This window comes from Elgaria multicarinata, chromosome 5, assembly GCF_023053635.1.
Source record: "Elgaria multicarinata webbii isolate HBS135686 ecotype San Diego chromosome 5, rElgMul1.1.pri, whole genome shotgun sequence".
NCBI classification, from domain to species: domain Eukaryota; kingdom Metazoa; phylum Chordata; class Lepidosauria; order Squamata; family Anguidae; genus Elgaria; species Elgaria multicarinata.
The window spans coordinates 23,176,077-23,196,903 of NC_086175.1; the positions used below are offsets into that span (position 1 = coordinate 23,176,077).

General features: G+C 43.6%; 1 protein-coding gene across 1 annotated transcript in view; it reads left to right on the forward strand.

Moving 5' to 3' along the window:
* Window positions 1-495: 495 nt before the first annotated feature.
* DZIP1 (DAZ interacting zinc finger protein 1) overlaps window positions 496-20,827 on the forward strand; it is a 37,300-nt gene continuing 16,968 nt past the window's right edge. The window contains exons 1-8 of the mRNA XM_063127402.1: window positions 496-963; window positions 5,457-5,541; window positions 11,234-11,358; window positions 13,363-13,524; window positions 14,515-14,652; window positions 15,436-15,498; window positions 19,254-19,394; window positions 20,653-20,704. Coding sequence (XP_062983472.1) covers window positions 496-963; window positions 5,457-5,541; window positions 11,234-11,358; window positions 13,363-13,524; window positions 14,515-14,652; window positions 15,436-15,498; window positions 19,254-19,394; window positions 20,653-20,704 — 1,234 coding nt within the window. The remainder of the gene's footprint in view (window positions 964-5,456; window positions 5,542-11,233; window positions 11,359-13,362; window positions 13,525-14,514; window positions 14,653-15,435; window positions 15,499-19,253; window positions 19,395-20,652; window positions 20,705-20,827) is intronic.

Genomic DNA, 20,827 nt, shown 5'->3' on the forward strand with positions numbered 1-20,827 from the left:
GATAGACGTATTATAGCTATGGGGTATGGAAGAAGGCCTTGTTGTGGGGGTAGATTCCACCGATTTTGCAGGTTGTGCCAAGGGAGGAATGGTGATGTGTATTTGGTGCGTATGAGTACGTGGGTGAGAACAGTGGCGGCCGGGAAACTTGTCACCCCCCTCCCCATATCTCTCCCGTTGTGTCTCTGCGGGGACCGAGGCGCCTCGGCAGGCCCAGGCCCCGCCGCGGCCTGGGCTGCCTGGTTCCCATAGTAACGCGGAAGACGCGCGGCGTGGGGAGGCGGTCGTGGGCAGGGCAGGCAACCTACCACCGGCAGGCGGCGCCCACCGGCCAAGGAGGCCCGTCGGGACGAGAAGAGGCCCCCGGCAGGGGCATGAGAGCCGCCAGCGGGAGGGTGGCCGGGCCCGATCCGCCGTGGGCGCTGACTGATCGGCCTCCGGCTCCTTCTTCCCCGCAGCTTCCGCCAGGTTAGCGCTGTGCCTGCTCGCTGGTCCATGGCGGCGGCGGCCTCTCCAGTGCCGGCGGCGCTGCCCCCGTTCCAGTTCCGCCCCCGGCACGACAGCCCGGACTGGCGGCGCCTGAGCGCCGTGGACGTGGAGCGGGTGGCGGCCGAGGTCAACGTGGCGGTGCTGCAGGAGCACCTGGCGCACGTCACCTTCTGCACCGCCGAGCGGGAGCGCTGCCCGCACTGCCAGGCCCCCGCCGACCCGCTCCTGCTCCGGCTGCTGCGCCTGGCGCAGCTCTGCCTCGAGTACCTGCTCCACTCCCAGGACTACCTCAGCGCCCAGCTCCGCGCCAACCAAGAGCTGCTCCGGTCCGCCGACGCCCACCGCGACCTGCTCGCCAAGGATGTGGCCCGCGGAGCCCAGGAAATCCGGCTGCTCAAGGAGGAGTGCAAGCGCCGCAAAAAGATGATCGGCACCCAGCAGATGATGCTCCAGGCCGGGGCCACCTACCACCAGGTAGGTAGGTAGGTAGGTGGGTGGCTACCGGGGGAGAGGGCATGAATTACTTAACCCACACTACTCATTTATGGGCTAAATCCTAAGCATGTCTGCTCAGCCCGCGGGATTTATTTTCAGGTTAAATGTGTGGCTAAGATTGCAGCCTGCATGATCCTTTGGCTGAGTTCGGACAACTCGCTAATCAACAGTTATTTCCTATTCTGTTCCTATTACCCCCACCCCACCCCACCCCATAGTTGATTAGCGTGTCGTCCGAACTCAGCCTTAATCTCCCACCCACTCAGCCTCGTGTTTCTAGTCAGCAGGGCTGTCCAGAGATGAGGGATGACTGGGGTAGTTTGCCCTGGGCCCCCACAAAGCAAGGGGGCCTATGCATCATCGTGTTTAAAACAAAATCATGCTAATTGGTGGCATAGGTGGTTAAACCATTGGTATGCAAACAGCCTGAATTATTTTTACTCCTTTGGCCAAGCTTAACTTGTGAAATGTGTCTGTGAGGGGCCTGCTATTAGCTAAGCTGACAACTGTAGGGTAGTCTCTTAAACCAATCAGTAAAGTAAAATCTTAATGCCTGGGTAGCAATACAGTTAAGATTGGTCACTGCTGAGTACAAAGGGGGTTATTCAAGTGAGTTATGGTCATATAATCCATTTAGTACTGCTTTACAACAACCTTGGGATGGCTATATTGATGCTGTTCCTGTGGTTACTTCTAAACCTGCCCCAGTTAAACCCATATAGGTGCCTTTGATTTGTAATTATGCTGGTCAAGGTACATATCTAAGGTGGGCCTAAAAGGTGATCTTGAGTATGTGTCCTTGAGTATATGGGAATCCCTAGGCAGCTTAAGTTTTCTTTCGAGAATAAATAGATTGCAGATTTCAGTCAAAGATGAAACAAACTAGTAGATCATACTATCTCAAGAAAATACTGCTCCTGTTGTGCAATTTCTTTTTCCTGTATCATACTTGTTTTTACAAACTTATGTTAGGGCATACTCACGGGGTGGGCAGAAGGCCAGATCTCCAGATGTTTTGGACTTCATCTCCCAGAAGACATAACCAGCATGGTCAGTGGTCAAGAATGCCAAGAGTTGAAGTCCCAAACATCTTGAGTTCTAGTTTCTGCTCCTCCCTGGCTGTACCGTGTCAGAAACCCCGGTGTCCATAATCTCTTATGGTGTATTATACTGAACAGGTGGTGGAATTCTGCTTCCTAGCCAGTTAAGGTATCACTTTGGGAGGGGTTACAACATGATCATATGTCCTTGGGAGAATTTTCAGGAGCAATAATAAGACTTGCACAAGATGGGGTTATTTGAAACTGTAATACTCATCCTTGGGCCAATCTACACCAAGCAGGATATAACACTTTTAAAACGTTATGAAAATGGTATATGTAATGTGTCCTGGGCCTGAACAGTTGTCATAACCCTTATAAACCGTTATAAGCAGTAGTGTAGATCCTGCCCTTGGAAACACTTGAGCACATAATCCCACTGCCAGTAATTAAATCAAGTAGGCATATGGGCAAGAACGGGGCCATGTGGTCCTGATGCATGTACAGTGTTTGTTCTTACATATGAGATTTGGTAGCTCAGCCAAAGGCATTTAAATTTCACATAAATTTTCATATTGTTTTACATATCATTATGTGAGGAAAGCCATAAACATTCAATATTATCACTGTACGGGGTTATGTTGGTAATTTTCTTCATATCATTGAGAAAAGGACAAGACATAAATGGGACTATTATACTTTTCAAATGTAGTTACTTTCAGGGTCCCAAATCCAAGCAACAACTCTCTTGCATTGTGTGATAAAACCTTATTGTTAAATATAATTTTTGTTAAATAAAATTTATGTGTATTTATGAATAAGGAGGTTCTCTCAAGAGCTCAGTGTGTGGCTCATCCCCACCAAGCCAAAAACAATAATATATCATGCGCTAAAATAATCACATGAAGAATAAGACAAGAAACCACTACAGGCAAGGGAGGCAGTTTTAAAATGAGTGTGTGGTTGGGTAATGATATTTCACAGCCGATTTAATGCATTAAGCCTTGATATGTTTCAGTAGAAGATCCCTGTTGCTTTTTGGCATTTCTCTAGCACTCACCCCTTGCTATCCAGGCTTTGTATGTTCTTGCATTTATCCAACAAAAATGCAACTTAATTATTTATACTCTTAGTGGCTGTTTCAAGGCATTTATATTTAATTGCATAGTAGCTATCAGTAGCTGGCTTTTTTAATAGTAGATGAGAGTTGGGAACTCAACAATAAGAATCAGACTCTGATTCCACTGAGCAGGTTCTTGAAATGCCATTTATTGCCATTTTACACATGTTTTACATCATCCCAGCTGATACCCATAAATGTAGGTAGCAGTTCCTTCAAGAAAATGTATATGTTTGAAACGCATTGAAGAACAACAGGTTTGTGAAATCGCACTCCTGTAAATCACAGCAGAATATGGCTAATGCCTCTCCTTTTCCTGTTAGCTTCTCCTTATTCTGGTGTTGTGCTCCAATCCCTGAGTACCAGAAGTCATGGCTTTACTATGTGCTCTAGCTTTGGGGCACAGTGATAGTCCTGTGTTTTGTGCCATATTCTAATAGCAATTGAATTGGCCCTTTTCCTCTAGCCATCAACACAATATTTGGAGCAAGTTAATATTTAGGGGATTTGGATGATCAGTGGAACAAAGCATCTTGGCTCCTACTTGCCCACCTCAAAGCACCTGTCATAAGGTGCAAGTGCCACAGGAGCAGCCACATAGGATTATGATGTAGAATGATCTGGAGTAGGTAGTAGTTTGTACATTGGAAGCCTAATCCATGTAAACTGTGCCTCTTCCTACAACACTAGACTAACGTGATGGTTTGGTGCAGAAATATGTATACCTTAAGCATTTATTTACTGGTATAGTAAACTTATGAATCGGCTGTTCGTTAACTGGGTAAAGGTGCTAAGTTTGTTTCTAAAAGCTGCAGTCATGTCCCTCATTAGTGATGCAGAAACTCCATGAAGTTGGTGGGACTAATATGCATAAGTGATAGCAGGATCACACCCCTCATGGCTCTGATCCGTACAGCAGTGGGTCGCTGCATGTAATGCCTATCGCAGATCCAGAACCCAGGACTGTGCATGAGCAGGCCTTAATCAGATTGCTGGCAATACAGTTGTTCAACTGGAGTTGGACTGGATTCCACCGTATGTTCTCCCCTTCAGACTACCTGAATGGGAGATTGCCACTGCCATTGATAATCTGAGGCTTGCTCATGATGGATGCAGCTTTAGGTGTCCACATACAGGATGTGTTTGTGTGTGCGCAGTTCTTCATGCAGCCAGGGGTCTGTAGGCAGAAGCCTGCTTTTCTGCACACATGGCTGTAGTGAGGGGCAGGGAACCTCTTTCAACCTGGAGCCCAGGTTAAATTTCAGGAAGCTCTTGGGGGGTTGCATTCCAGGGGTGGGCAGGTCTTAAGGCAAAAGGGGCAGGACCAAAAATATTTAAAATACTAGCATATAGGGCCCGTTCAGAAGACACCTTAAACCATGGCTTTAACCACGGTGGTTAAGGCAGAAAGCTAGGTCGTGTTTAGAAGACACCTTAAACCATGGCTTTAACCACAGTGAATGAGGCCTTTTGCTTTATTCACCATGATTAAAGTCGTGGTTTAAGGTGTCTTCTGAACACAGCCTGGCTTTCTGGCTTAACCACTGTAGTTAAAGCCATGGTTTAAGGTGTCTTCTGAACGGGGTCATTGTAGCTTAACATTCTTACTGCCAGTAACTCAGCTTTAAGAGGGGGATATCACCCTTAGAATGGGGGGAAACTGCACAAAAGCTGGGAAGCTAGTAAATGAGAAAGAGGGTGGGGCCACGGAAAGAGGTCATGACCTTTTGGGGACCCCAGAGGGCTGGTTTTGGCCCCACGCCTGAGGTTCCCCATCCCTGTCCTAGCTGGATCAGGGCGTATATGTGTAATTTAATTTAAAGCGTGTTCAGTTGGCAAATACAGAATTAGCTCTACTAATACTTGGAGTAGTGAGTTTTTGCGGCCCATTTTGTTTTTCATTCTTAAAACTATTCACTGAGACATCGGAGGGTGGGAGAAGAGTTTGAAAACATAAAAGTAGAACTAAATCAGACAAAGCCAGTGCATATTTTTATGGAACTGAAGGTGTTTAATACACTGGTAAAAAAAAGGAACCAGCTTCATTAATATATTTTAAAGCATTTTAATAACTTAATATTTATGGATTTTGGTCACCATTGTCTGCCAGGAATGGTTTTGGCTGCACTGTTTTGTGTATTACTATTAAATCCATTCAAATGGCGTAACTATTTTAAGAACACAGCTGTATGGTTGAGAATGGACCCTAGACTAGCATTGAAATACACAGAGATAATTCCTCAAAGGTGCCTCCTATAGTTCCATGGAATGTGTTTTTTGTTCTTGTTTGACAAAGTACTTTTATTTTGCAGTGCCAATTTTGTGAAAAAGCGTTTATGAACTATTCCTTCCTGCACAGTCATTTGCAGCGTCGCCATGGAGAAGAGCCACCCATTGGTGAGTACTAGAAGAAGAAGAACGCATAGGTCACAGAAAAGGCAGTCTAGTTCATCTTACTTTTCTTCTGCATGAAAATGTTCATAAAACGTGGTAGGTGCCAGTCAAAAAATGAGGAATTGGAGATGTGACTCCTATCCAGCTGCAGTGAATCCGGACCAGTTATAATGGGTTTTCTGGAAAATTCTGAATTGGAAAAAATTCCAATACCAATTAGGTTAATTTTCATAGGAAAATGTCTGGTTTGCATTGGAATTTTTTTGATGCCCTAAAGCTCTAATTTCGTATATTCATTTTACTTGTATTTAGTAAACAACAGAACTAGAAAAAAAAAAGTACCACGTGATAATTATTGCTCCAATGATTTTGTTATGCATTTGACCTGAAATAGTTGAGGGGGAAAATTAAAGCACTCTTAATGTGAATTAAATGTTATATGATGTGTATATACATATACATATACACACACACACACACACTGGAATTAAAAGACAATAGTGTGTACTTTCCTTATATTGTTTAAATGTAGGGGGTAAAAAACGAAGATACTGAAAATATTGACACTAAGGACGCAACCGTATTGAGATGGCCCTATGCCTCCAAACTCAGAGGCTTACGGCCATCCAATGCAGAGTAGGAAGAGCAGCGGAGGTGATCTTTGCATCCCTGCTCTTCCCGCTCTGTATTTTAGCTAGATGGTTTTTTTGCCTGTCTAGCTGGGATGCATTGAAGGGGAAGGAGAGTAGGCTTGGGAGACTCGGGAATATAGTATAACCCAGCCTCTCTAGTCCCCTCCCCTCTTCACCCACCAGAATGCATCCTTTACTCCCTCTCCAAGGTTACTTCTGTGACATCAGAGAGGTAGCCGGTGTGTTTTTTTCTGTGCTGGCTGCAAGGGGGCGGGGAGAGCGGATTCCCAGCTCTAAGATTGGATGAAGAATCAGAAATATCCTATGGCTCCCCAGACACTGTCTAGGGGCCATAGGATTGCTCTCTAAGTTTAGCAACTTAGCAAGAATGGTGCATGATAAGGTAACTACTCGACTTCAACAGAATTCAACTTTTTTCATTGAGGTTGTTGGAGCATCTTCAGTTTTGCTGTCACTACCTATCAGTTCTATTTTGCACTGAGACATATGTGTATTTCAGTGACGTATATATGGTGTAGTGGCTAAGGTGTTGGAATGGGAGTCAGGAGATCCGGGTTCTAGTCCGCACTTGGCCATGGAAACCCACTAGGTGACTTTTGGGCAGTCACAAACTCTCAGCCCAAGCTACCTCACAGGGTTGTTGTTGTGAGGATAAAATGGAGAGGAGGAAGATTATGTATGCCGCCTTGGGTTCATTGGAGAAAAAAAAAGGTGGGATATAAATGCAATATTAAATAAAATAAATAAATATATGTATTCTCTCACATATATGGCAGAGCTAATCACCAGAAAAACATTAATTACTACTTTGAACTGCTAATTATTATTATTATTATTATTTATTTATATAGCACCATCAATGTACATGGTGCTGTACAGAGTAAAACAGTAAATAGCAAGACTCTGCCGCATAGGCTTACAATCTAATAAAATCATAGTAAAACAATAAGGAGGGGAAGAGAATGCCAACAGGTACAGGGAAGGGTAAGCAGGCACAGGGTAGGGAAAAACTAACAGTAGAAAGTAACAGTAGAAGTCTGCACAACATCAAGTTTTAAAAGCTTTAGGAAAAAGAAAAGTTTTTAGTTGAGCTTTAAAAGCTGTGGTTGAACTTGTAGTTCTCAAATGTTCAGGAAGAGCGTTCCAGGCGTAAGGGGCAGCAGACGAAAATGGACGAAGCCGAGCAAGGGAAGTAGAGGCCCTTGGGCAGGCGAGAAACATGGCATCAGAGGAGCGAAGAGCACGAGCGGGGCAATAGTGTGAGATGAGAGAGGAGAGATAGGAAGGAGCTAGACCGTGAAAAGCTTTGAAGGTTAACAGGAGAAGTTTATAATGGATTCTGAAGTGAATTGGAAGCCAATGAAGAGATTTCAGAAGCGGAGTAACATGGTCGGAGCGGCGTGCTAAGAAGATGATCTTTGCGGCAGAGTGGTGAACAGAAACCAACGGGCTGATGTGAGAAGAAGGAAGGCCAGAGAGAAGAAGGTTGCAGTAGTCCAACCGTGAAATAACCAGTGCATGAACAAGCGTCTTGGCAGAAGAGACAGACAAAAATGATCGAATCCTGGCAATATTATACAGGAAAAATCGACAAGATTTAGCTACTGCCTCAATATGAGGAATAAAGGAGAGCGAGGAGTCGAAGATAAAGCCGAGGCTACGAGCTTCCTTGACCGGAGTAAGCGTAACATCATTGACAGTAAGAGAGAATGAGAGATGAGGAGAAGGTTTAGGAGGAAAAACAAGCAATTCAGTCTTTGCCATGTTAAGCTTCAAGCGACGATGAAGCAGCCAAGCTGAGATATCTGAAAGACATGCCGAGATACGATCGTGAACATCAGGAGAAAGTTCCGGAGATGACAGATATAGTTGTGTATCATCGGCGTACAGATGATATTGGAGACCATGAGATTGAATAAGCTTGCCCAAGGGCAACATGTATAAGGAAAACAACAACGGGCCAAGCACCGAGCCTTGCGGAACCCCTACTGAAAGGGGAAAGGAGGAAGACGAGCTGCCATTAGTCAACACGCTGAAAGAGCGACCCGCTAGAAAGGAGGCAAACCAGTTATAGACAGAGCCACAAAATCCAAGGTCATGAAGGGAATCTAAGAGAAGATCATGATCAACCGTGTCAAAGGCTGCAGTTAGATCAAGGAGAATAAGAACGGAATAATGGCCTTTAGACTTGGCAGTAAGGAGATCATTGGTGATCTTAGTAAGGGCTGTTTCGGTGGAATGCAGAGGACGGAATCCAGATTGAAATGGATCCAAAGCAGAGTTACTAGAAAGAAAGTCAAGACAGCGAGAGTAGACCGCACGCTCCAGGATCTTTGAAACAAACGGCAACAAAGAGACAGGTCGGTAGTTAGACAGAGATAGCCTATCAAGAGTAGGTTTCTTGAGAATGGGAGAGACTGTAGCATGTTTAAAAGCAGAAGGAAATGAACCAGAGGACAGAGAAAGATTAATAATATGTAGCTTGCCAAATACTGTATTTTCAGTTGGCATATATTCATTTTTACTAACAAAATGGAAAGTTTTACAGAAAATGTGTGTTCTAGAAAATCCATCCCACATCATTTGATCATAAGTAACTCCCATTAAAGCCAAAGGGACTTAAGGTAGTTCTTTCACAGACATCAGTGAAACCTGAAAACTAACTGGAGCCAATGTACTTAACTTCCAAGATGAGTTGAAGTGAATTCTGTTCTTTTTTCAGATTGTACAAATGCAAATCTAGAAGTTATATATAACAGGCTTACATCTGGATGTGTGTAAATTTGACATTTTTTAAAAAACAAAACAAAACCCCAAAGCAAAACAGAAAGAATGTTGCTTCCAAATTGAAAGGGACAGGTCATTTATTATCACGAGACAACGTCCGTATGTAGTGTAAAAATGCAGAGATATTTTATAATGTGAGAATACCCATGCAGGTTTTATCCCCTAGCCTCATATATGTGGAAGCTGATCTTTGCTTCACCTCAAAATATGTATCAGGTCCAAAAAACATTTTTGCACTTGCCAAAATAAATGTGTCTTCATACACGAGCATGACTCTGCATGCGTGAAATTATAATACACACACACACACACACACACACACACATTATTATTTATTTATTTATTTATTTATTTATATAGCACCATCAGTGTACACACAGCACTAAGCTGATTCCCTTTGAAAGAGGAGAAGTAAAATATTTTCAACCCATTATATTGTTCAACTACTGAAAGCATTTTAATTCTTCACCATGAACATTCCTTCAGTGATATGACATGCCTGGATTTTTGCTGTAGCAACTAGCTGACACAGTTCCTAAATGTATACTGCTAAAACCATCACTAATTTTCTTTTTTCTGACATGATTGGACTTATAATCACTTCTTGTTTGGTGGCACCTGCAAAAGGCCATTTCTCTATTCTGTTTTTCTTTCTGGGTTCCTCCCATAATCTCCACTGCAGCTGCTGTCTGATTAAATTACAGAGGATTGATTTGGGGGGCTGCCAGCTCTAAAAAAAAAAAGAAAAAAAAGTGAGATGTACTCAGTTACTGATCAGCTCTGAGTTGTTGTTTTTCCTTTCAGAGGTAGGATCTTGCAGTTAAATGCAACAAGCACAATGGGCGAAGATGAATATTTCTAGAGTAGGGGGTGAGATTGGTGTGAAACACCTTCCCTTGCCATGATCAGCCTCTTGAGTCGAGCTCTCGATAAAAAGAACTCTACATGTTTATAGCAAAAACTGAGTTTGAACAGCACTGATTTACTAGGGTCCGTGATGTTACCAAGACATCCACATCCTCCTCAGTCAAATTAGTGTACATCTAGTACATCTACCCAGATGAGTTTTAAACCTAAGAATTTTAAGATGCCGTGATTGTTATTTTAATATTGTATTGGTTTTATATGCTCTTTTAACTAATTTTATGTATTACATTTTATTTAGTGTTGTTCCCCGCCTCGATCCAGAGGGAGAGGCGGGTAATAAATAAATTTATTATTATTATTAAAAAATAAACTGTAGGGAAGGCTAACTGAAGCATGGGAGAAGGAGAAGGCTGAGAGCTAGCCCAGTATTCAGCTTATTTATTTATTTATTACATTTCTATACCGCCCAATAGCCGAAGCTCTCTGTCTGTCATACAAATTCCGAAGCCAAGGCTTACCTGCCATGGCTTCTCGTTAAATATTATAGCGGTCCTCACTGTTGTTTGGGAGAAGTCATCCAGGTTGGTAAAGGGGAGTCTAATTGGAATCTTGTATAAGCCTAAAGTAGTTTCATTGATTTTGTCCATTCACAGTGATTATCTACCTTAAGTTAAGATCATGGGTTGCATTCAGTGCTGTGCAGGGAGGTTTCCTGTACCCTTATCCCTACAACAGCCCCCTGCACCAGTAAAGGCCTGGGATGTGACCTGGGTGCCTGCAGCTGGAGGGAGGAATAGTTCAAAACCAGACAGAGGACTTGCTCACATCATACCCCAGGCCAGCGTTTGGGGAGTGCATTGAATTAGGGTGACCATATAAAAAAGAGGACACGGCCCCTGCATCTTTAACAGTTGTATTGAAAAGGGAATTTCAGCAGGCGTCATTTGTATATATGGTGAAATATCCTCTTCACAACAGTTAAAGCTGCAGGTGCCCTGCCCTCTTTTGTATCTGGTCACTCTATTATAGCTCCTGCAGCTTTAACTGTTGTGATGAAGAGGGAATTTCACCAGGTGCTGCATGCATACAAATGGCACCTGAGGAAATTCCCTTTTCTATACAACTGCTAAAGATACAGGAGCCCTGTCCTCCTTTCCATATGGTCACCCTAATTGAATGAAACGTTTCAAAACTCTGTCATATTTTTCCAGTAAAACTGAGGTCCTCAAAGGAGCTTGTAGATGTCCTCCTTATAGCCCTTGGGTGATACTGTTCTGAGGAAGAAAGTCTGCAGAGTAGAATTTGGAAAAGCCTTTGTAGAAAGAGCTGCATTTCCTGAATTGTAAGGACAAATAATATAGTCAGCAATCTGTATGTCTTTCAAGCAGAACAGAAGAAAAAAGCACAGACGGATAAATTACAGGAGGAGATCAACAAGCTGAAGGAGCAGTTACAGCTTACCAAGTCTCAATTAGAAGCTGAGCAACATGCTCATATGGTCAAATTATCCAAGGTAGGCTATATTCCCTAGCAGTCCTCTATTTCTAGACGACATCTAGTCTGTGATCCTGCAGAGACTTACCCACGATTTAATCCAGCCTTCCCCAACCTGGTGCCTTTTGGTTGTATTGGACTTCAACTCCCAGCAGCTCTTGCCAGCATGGCCAGTGGTCAGGAATGTTGGGAGCTGTAGCCCAGAAGGCTCCATAAGAACATAAAAAAGAGCCATGGTGGACCACACCAAGGGTCCATCCAGTCCAGCACTCTGTTCACACAGCAGCCAACCAGCTGTTGACCAGAAACCCACAAGCAGGACATACGTGCAACAGCACCCTTCTCCCCATGTTCTCCAGAAACTGGTGTATATAGGCTTACTGCCTCTGATCCTGGAGGCAGCACATAGCCATCAAGACTAGTAGCCATTGATAGCCTTCTCCTTTAGGAATGTATCCAGCCTCCTTTTAAAACCAACCAAATCGGTGGCCATCAATACATCTTGTGGTAGCAAACTCCATATGTCAACCATGCAGTGTGTGATGAAGTACTTCCTTTTATCTGTCCCGAATCTCCCACCAATCAGCTTCATAGGGTTCTAGTATTATGGGAGAGGGAGAAAAATGTCTCCCTATCCACATTCTCCACACCGTGCATAATTTTGTACACTTCTGTCATGTCTCTCTTTAGCCTCCTTTTTTCCAAGCTAAACCATCCCAGCGGTTGTAACCTTCCCTCATAGGGGAGCTGCTCCAGCCCTTTGATCATTGTAGTTGCCCTTTTCTGCACCAGGCTGATTCAATCCCATTAGAAATGTAAATTATTAAATGGCTATGTTCCTCTTCCCCACAGCACACACACACCCCAAGCATGCACTCAGTGCATCAGGCTGGGCATGGATAAGCTTCACAAGGGTGTAGCCTTGAGTCACTTCAGGAAAAAGGCTGCTTTTTGAACCATAAATGCAATGCGGAGGGTGGGGTGGGGTGGCTGTATGACAAGTTGTCAGGCATGGCGGTCTGAAGAAAAGCAGTCAATCTTGTGGGAGGGCGTGGAGGAGACGATCCAGGCAAGCAAGGAAGTTGATCCAGGCAAGCAAGCTCCGTCTGTGAGCCAAGGCAAAAAAATAAAATAAAAAGGGGACTGGAATGAAGGTGGAAGCAGAAGCGCTGTTTGGAATTTGAGGTAGCAGCAGGGCAGGAGACAAATGCCTGGGTCTGGGGAGTCAAGGATAAGGCAGGGAGCCTGAATAGAAGAAACAGTAACTGATGTGTTATTGCTCTACCAAGCTGGCCATGCATTCCTAAAAGGAGTCGGTTATCTTTCACTATGGGCATGTCTGCACCAGCCCTATATCCCGGGGTAGTCCCTGGATCCTCCTTGTACGTCCAAATGACACACAGGGGATCCCAAGAGCAACCCGGGACGACCAAGGACTTTCCCCGGGATATAGGGAACCACAGAAAATCTGACTTTTCTGAGGTCCCAGGACCATCCCATTGGAGCACGGGCCGTGTGGCTGCTGCTCCCGGGTCCTCCTGACCTCCCTGCGTATAGCGGGAACTGTAAAATGGGCACAGAGCTGCATGGGGGCAGTCCGTGCCCATCGGGGGCAGGGAGCGGGTTCATTTTATTTATTTATTTACCTTTTTTACAGTGGAGTGATCCCTCTTTCTAAAAAAAAAAATGGCAGCCACGACATCTTTCAAGATGTTGCGCAACCATCTAGACACTGGGGGAGGATTGCAGAAGCCTGTAAGTCCGCGATCCTCCTCCCTCCCTCTCTCTGCACCCTATGAAACAGAACTCCTGAAGGACTGCACTATTTTAGAAGTGAGAGAATATCAGTCAGCAGTAGCCTGTGTAAAAGCCATTGGAGTGTCTGCTGGGGGTCTCTCTGATGGCAGGGTGTGACTGAGAAACTTGGGTTTCTCAAGCCGGACCTTTGTGCTGCTTGCAATGTTTTGGGTTGTTGCATCCATGAGAAACATTCTCAGAATAATAACCTTAAAAGCAATTTCAGGAATATGAAGAACACCGATCCAAGGAGGAGGAGATTCGTCACTTATTTCACAAATGGAAAGAAGAAGAAAAAGAAAAATTGGCCAGTGAACTAGAGAAGGTGAAAGAGATGTTTATGAAGGAGTTTAAAGAGTTAACTGCCAAAAATACAGAATTAGAAAATGTAAGTACCGTAATTTGAAAAATAGAGTTTCAGAGGGTATACTCCGTCAAGTCATCTTGGTTTGATCGCTTGCTTGAAGTGCAAGATGTGACCTTGTCAATTTAAAATATTGGGGGAAGGCCGAGAAGATTTTCTAAGCATAGAGCTTCATAAAAAATCTTGGTACAATCATAAATCTCATTTCAGTAACAAGAGGAAAAAAAAAAAGCTAAGGGTGTAGTTGTTGGCTGGGGAATGCTGCGAGTTGTGGGACGTTTTTTCTCTTTAAACATGTGTAGGATTGCACCCTAAATCTCTTAAACTCCCATGCTGTGATCCGATTGAAAATCATAGTTGCACAGAAACACCCTTCCCACACGTGCATCCTTCACTGATGAGGAACTTTTCATGCAGACAGGTGCTTAATGCCCCGTCTCTTTCCCTGATGCATGCATGGAATCCTGTGAATAGAGCAATGCCACCTATCAGCAGTTTGGGAAGGAGAGCAGACAGCTCTCTATCTACTCCCCACTGTCCCCCGAAGCTTCCAAAGACCTGATTTGCATGTTTATTGCTTTCCTAAGAGGGCTTTGCAGGCGCACACTTGGATCGGGGCCAATGTTCAAAAGGGGTTGAGGAGTCGCTTTGAGACATTCAAGAAGAAATCATCTCTTGTTTTGAGTGTTTGCTTGTTTTAAAAAATTGAATCCAAGAAAGTGACTACATTTCCATGATCAGGAGGGTTGGTAATTATAGTAAATGCTGTGCTGATTGGAAATATTTTCTAGCAGAATTCACTCAAGCTGCAATCCTGTGCACATTTTCCTAGGAGTAAGCCCCATTGAACAAAATGGGATTTACTTCTGAGTAGACACGCAGAGGGTTGCAGGTAAATAAACCAGCTCCTTTACCTTTTCAAAAGAGAAGTATTTCAAATTCCTATCCTCTAGTACTTTCCTTCAGTATACATTTCACCTTTATCTTTTGTTGTTGTTGTTATTTCACTTTTAGCATTTATTAGAAGTCCAGAAGTCCAACAAACACCTGAAATCCAATTTAGGCACATTAAAGGACAGCTATGAATTTATTGAAGAGAAACACCAGAGTGCTGTAGATCATGAGAACGTAATGCAGCTTCTTGAAAAACAGGTGATTTAACACATCTCGTGCACATAGACTGTTTTCAGTTTATACAAGAGAGAGAGCATTAACATGCACACAGTAAAGCCTTGGGGTGGTCTTGAGCTGTCACCTCTACTTCCTTCAGAAGGATCACCAATTTTCAGAGCCACAGATGTATGGATCTTTGTTCCAGAGTCACAATCAACTGTACTTTCAATCATTAATAATCTTTTTTTAAAAAAAGTCTTCCATTAAAATGCAAAATGTAGCATAAAGCATGCCCAGTGAGATATTTGACTTTTTTCACCTGAACAGCAGACTGTCCCCCACCCCAAATTCCCAAGCTGAAAATATAGTTTAATAATGCCCTCTGTTAGTTTAGGTGTCACTGTCTGTGCAAATATTGTTTGTCAGTAGTCCCTTATGGTGCAAACTGGACAACACAAGCATGAAGCAATCTAAGAAGCCAATTTGTGCATATAAAGTGTTGAATTAATATAAATTTCTCAAGAACAGTCTCGTCTCAGATAACCCATTTGAACTCGTTTTCTTATTTAAAGCAATATAAATTTATCTTTTAGCCTTGCCACATTGCTGTGCTGACGCATCATGTTGAGATTCTAATGTCAGCACAGCACAACAGAATGTGCTGCTATGCCAGCACTGCACTCGGTATATTCCATCCTATATGGCTGCTTTTCTGGTGCAGCAGTTCATACCAGTACTTCATTCATTTATAATAATTTGAAATTAAATAAAATGAAGGCATGTTTTGCAGTGAGCTGACCATATATATTATATTCCGCCTAGGAAACTAAATGGACTTCTAAAGTGCAAGCCCTTCAAGAAGAACATGGAAATGAAAAACACCAGGTAAAGCTGCATGGGGATCTCATATATAGCCTATCTATAATAAAATGAAATAGAAAATAAACATTATGCACCCACCTTATTATCCAAGAACCTTGCAACCCATTCAGAATGGTTGTTTTTTTTAAAAAAAAAAACCACTCTAGTTATGTAGAATGTATTTGATTATTCCCATTGAAGTTCTATCTGGATATTTCACATTCAGTCCTTGTGCTGAAAAAGAAACAGGCTGAAATTCTATGAACACTTACCCAGGAGGAAGCGCTATTAAATACAGTGGGGCTTATTTCAGTATAAGGTTGCTCTGTTAAATACAGACTGACGTTTTGCTTGAAAAGTGTTCAGTGTAGCAGTATAATTGCGTGGCTTGATTTAGAGTATTATTGAACTTGTAGTTCTGCATAGCATGTTCCGTGAGATTCTGTCACTTCTCTGTTCTAGCAGAATGGCAGGTGCTGTATGTAGTGCTGAGTCCAGGAGTTGAGTTTTCAGATTTCTTGGCATCAGGTATTTTGGGGAGTGGATAAGACTAGTTGCCTCCCCTTCCTCCACCTTTTCCTACAGATGTTTTGAAAAAGGCTAGGATTGGCTGAACTGCACAAGACACCCAAGCAGTCACCAGAGGCAGTGATCATTCTGGGAGGTATCGGTGAAAAGCAACATGGGGAAGGGGACCAAAGCTCAGTGCTTTGCATGCAGAAGGTCTCAAATTCAGTCCCCAACATCTCCAGGCTGAGCTGGGTAAGACCCTTGGGGAGCCGCTGCTAGGCAGTGTCAACCGTACTGGGCTTGATGGGCCAATGATCAGACTCAGTTTAAGGCACCTTCCTGCGTTCCTAACGGAGTCTGAGAGGTGTGCTGCAGGGACCCTTGCAATGTCATCTTTTGGATAGTGTGAGGCTGTGTACAGCGACTTGTGTCCATCATCCTATGCCGCTTTGTGAGGGCTTCTGGGTGGTCTCCTTGGGCTGGTGGTACAGCCAGCTTGTTGTGGGTAGCACAATGTCTTGTGGCAGCCCTTCAGAAGATAATGCGATGACTCCTGCTTCCCAATCAACCATGGCATCAGTCTTTCCTCCGATTCCCCCTCCATTTGGGGGTTCTGTTCCTAACCACATTGACCGCTGCCAAAGATCAGTGTAACCTTCCCCATCCAACTTTGTGTGGATGGGGAAAGCTAAACTCCTACCATGCGACTGGGAAATAGAATGGAGGCCTTCCCCACCAAACAGGAATTAAAAGGGCTGAGTAGGTTCACCTTTGGATGGTACATGCACGCTGTGCTGGATCAAAGTCTATGGCCCCGTTCACAGGTAACAGCAATAGATCATGGTTTAGTTAACCCTCGACTTGCTGGGTCACATGCTGCGCTCTTGCTGCTGTTTTGAATAAGCAACCTCTGATCAGCCTGAGGTTATCTTTGGGTGGTTTAACCTACAAATAACCCATAGCATCTGGGTTTGCATGCCACAAAGCAACCTATTATCATGCCAATCAGAGATTGCATATTCAAAACAGCAATGGCACACGATTACATGTGAACTGGGTCAAAATGGCTTGTTCCCAAAGGATTTTTTATCTTGCTTCTCCAAACCCTAACCCCTTTAGAAAATCAGTAATTTTGCTAATAATTTTCAAGTGGAATTTGTAGCTTTGTCTCCCATTTCTGTCTCTTGTTTTCATTTTCGCATCTGACTGTTTTGCATGTGGCTAACAAACTTATTATATAAGTTCCCATCTATTATTATTATTACTACTATTACTACTACTACTACTATTGGAACTTTTCCATTTTAAGAAAGAGCTAGGCCAGCAAACCTACCTATCCGCCATTTGTGATTTATTTTATCCACATGTTGTTTCCCCGCACGAAGAAATGTTGTGACAAGACCTAATCTATGTTGGGGGTGTGTGTGTTTATTTCTGTCTGTGGATATTCCAAGTCAGCAAAGCCAGGAGTGTGAATGGGGAAACATCCCCCCTCCCCCACAGGAGTATTTTGTATGTCACAATAGCAGTTAGCTGGGAGCTTCAGGAAACATTTGCCAGCATACAGGCCAGAGACAGTCGTAAAATTGGCAAGACAAATACCAATTTTGTATCAAGGTGGCTGCTTAGGAATTTCTTTCCAACTCCCAGCATAGTGTGAGAAATGTTTTTCATAAGAGGGCAGTAGAGAATGGTGTGATTTAGCTTTTTTCCAGCCTGATGCCCGCCCAGCTATGCCGACTGGAGGATGCTAGGAATTCTAGTCCAACACATCTGGAGGGCACCAGGTTGGGGAAAGCTGGTGTGCTTAATCATAAATGCACATTCAGTACCAAGAGTCCTCTTGCCCATTTTCTCTTGAAAATAGCGTTGATGAGAACTATACATGTATATTTTTCTGTGTCATGTCTCACTCATAGCGCATTTCCATAGAAAGGTATTTTCCAAAAAGAGGCCCAAATCATCATAACTGCACAAGTTATCTGATTATATAGCATTCAGTTTAGGCAAACACATCAGTCCTGGGCCCAGTGCTCTTCAACATTTTTATTAATGATTTGGACGAGGAGGTGCAGGGAACGCTGATCAAATTTGCAGATGACACAAAATTGGGTGGGATAGCTAATACCCTGGAAGACAGAAACAAACTGCAAAGTGATCTTGATAGGCTGGAGTGCTGGGCTGAAAACAACAGAATGAAATTTAATAGGGATAAATGCCAAGTTCCACATTTAGGAAATAGAAACCAAAGGCACAGTTACAAGATGGGGGATACTTGGCTCAGCAATACTAAATGAGAAGGATCTTGGAATTGTTATAGATCGCAAGCTGAATATGAGCCAACAGTGCGATATGGCTGCAAGAAAGGCAAATGCTATTTTGGGCTGCATTAATAGAAGTATAGCTTCCAAATCACGTGAGGTACTGGTTTCTCTCTATTCAGCCCTGGTTAGGCCTCATCTAGAGTATTGTGTCCAGTTCTGGGCTCCACAATTCAAGAAGGATGCAGACAAGCTGGAGCGTGTTCAGAGGAGGGCAACGAGGATGATCAGGGGTCTGGAAACAAAGCCCTATGAAGAGAGACTGAAAGAACTGGGCATGTTTAGCCTGGAGAAGAGAAGATTGAGGAGAGACATGAGAGCACTCTTCAAATACTTAAAAGGTTGTCACACAGAGGAGGGCCAGGATCTCTTCTCGATCCTCCCAGAGTGCAGGACACGGAATAACGGGTTCAGGTTAAAGGAAGCCAGATTCCAGCTGGACATCAGGGAAAACTTCCTGACTGTTAGAGCAGTGCGACAATGGAATCAGTTACCTAGGGAGGTTGTGGTCTCTCCCACACTAGAGCTGCCTTCAAGAGGCAGCTGGACAACCATCTGTCAGGGATGCTTTAGGGTGGATTCCTGCATTGAGCAGGGGGTTGGACTCAATGGCCTTGTAGGCCCCTTCCAACTCTGCTATTCTATGATTCTATGATTTAAAAACAAAGGCACCGGCCAATCAGCCCTGTGTGTGCAGGTAAAGGCTTCCCATTATTTATAGAAGGGGAATGAACCACATGGGTGAATGGATTTCCATCTGCTATAGATAGCAGTGAGAGTGAGCTCTGGCTTTCAGCCTATATGAGCAAAATACTTTTAGCTGGAACTTTTGAATGGAAGGGGATACAAACTATGCAGGCAACCTAGTTTTTATTTAAAGTCTTGTAATATTGGAATGTTTCGAGTCACATTTAGATCAATTTCCTTTTCCATATCTGACGTACTCAGCTTACGTCACAGATTGAGAAGCTCAAAACGGCAATGACAGAGGAATTCAATGCAAGCAACATCTTCTATAAGAAGAGGATAGAAGAACTAGGACAGAGACTTCAAGAGCAGAACGACCTTATAATTGCACAGAAGCACCAGGTCTGTTTTGTTTAAGGTTGTTGTGTATTTGACGCCCCAGAGCATAGCAAAGGACTCCTCATTTTTTTAAAAAATTATTTATTTATTTATTTATTTTTATTTATTTATTACATTTCTATACCGCCCAATAGCCGGAGCTCTCTGGGCGGTTCACAAAAATTAATGGAAAAGTACAGATGAATTTCCAGTGATTATACAACAAATATTTACAAACACTTTTCCTTATTTCTCTAGTATTTAGGGCTGCTTCAAAAGGGAGGCCATTTTACCATTGTTTAGGAGTGGGGCACGAAAATTGTTTAATTGTTTAAGACTGCAGTTCTTAAAATGTTACAATGTAGCTTGGCAAAGTGGCTCCTTCTGATTCCTCCCTCCCTTCCTTCTTGGGTGGGGTGGGTGAGGTGGACAACGTACTAGCTTAGCTACCTGGCAGGACTGACAGGCAGTGATAGCAGCTCTTGACTGTTGTCCTACTTGCTCTAATGATGCTCTGTCCTTAAAACAAGTACCTGTCCAGTGTCCACCATAGCAGGTAGTTAAACTGAACAAGGGGCAGGGTGGGGTGGGGGGCAGGAAATAGGAAGGAACTGTTTTGTCACACTACATCATCAGGTTAAAAATGACTCAACCTTCCCTCCTCCCTGCTCCAAAACAGTTTGGTAATTTTTACCCCGCTCCCCAAACTCGGGTTAAATCCCCCTCCTCCATTTGATGGATCACCTTGGTTCATCAAACTGGGTGACAGCTCTAGTGGTCCAGCCTGATTTTATAACACTGGGTGTAACACGACTGACCCTGGCACAAAGCAATACCCTGTGGCATTGTATTATGGTATGAGCTCTGCTGTGATGGCACATGCAAACCACCTTCCCGCTGCCCAGCCAGGCTTGGTCATTTTTACCAATATTGGGTTCACCTTAGGCAGGAATAAAGACATTTCTCTCTCAATCTCTCTGCCCAGCTATGTTGACCCACTTGAAACTTTATTACGGGAACCACTCAGGAGCAGCGGTGCTTGGGCCGGCATCCTGTTCATGAAGCAGGCTACTGCCACCATACGCTAGGCGGACAAGGAAGCTGCAAAGCTGGTTGCCTAGCTGCCAGGCACTCATGGGTCTGGGGCCAACCTACACCACCCTGCCCTTTAAGGCCTTCTTACCTCACTGTGTCAAAATCACAAGAACTTTGCGAAAACTATACCAAAAAAAACCCCTCATTTCTAAATGTGTATCTACTCTTTACTATCCATGTATTTCAGATACAAAATTTGGCTACCAAAAAATCAGTAGAAAACATGAGGTCGTCTGATGGTAAGTGGAAATTACAGGCAAGAAAGGCTTTAAAATGGACTTGCACTTAGCTGTTCGTTCATCTTTGTTTTCAAACGTATAGTTCCGAAATATAAAGGAAGAAAAGAATTCATGTTTTATACT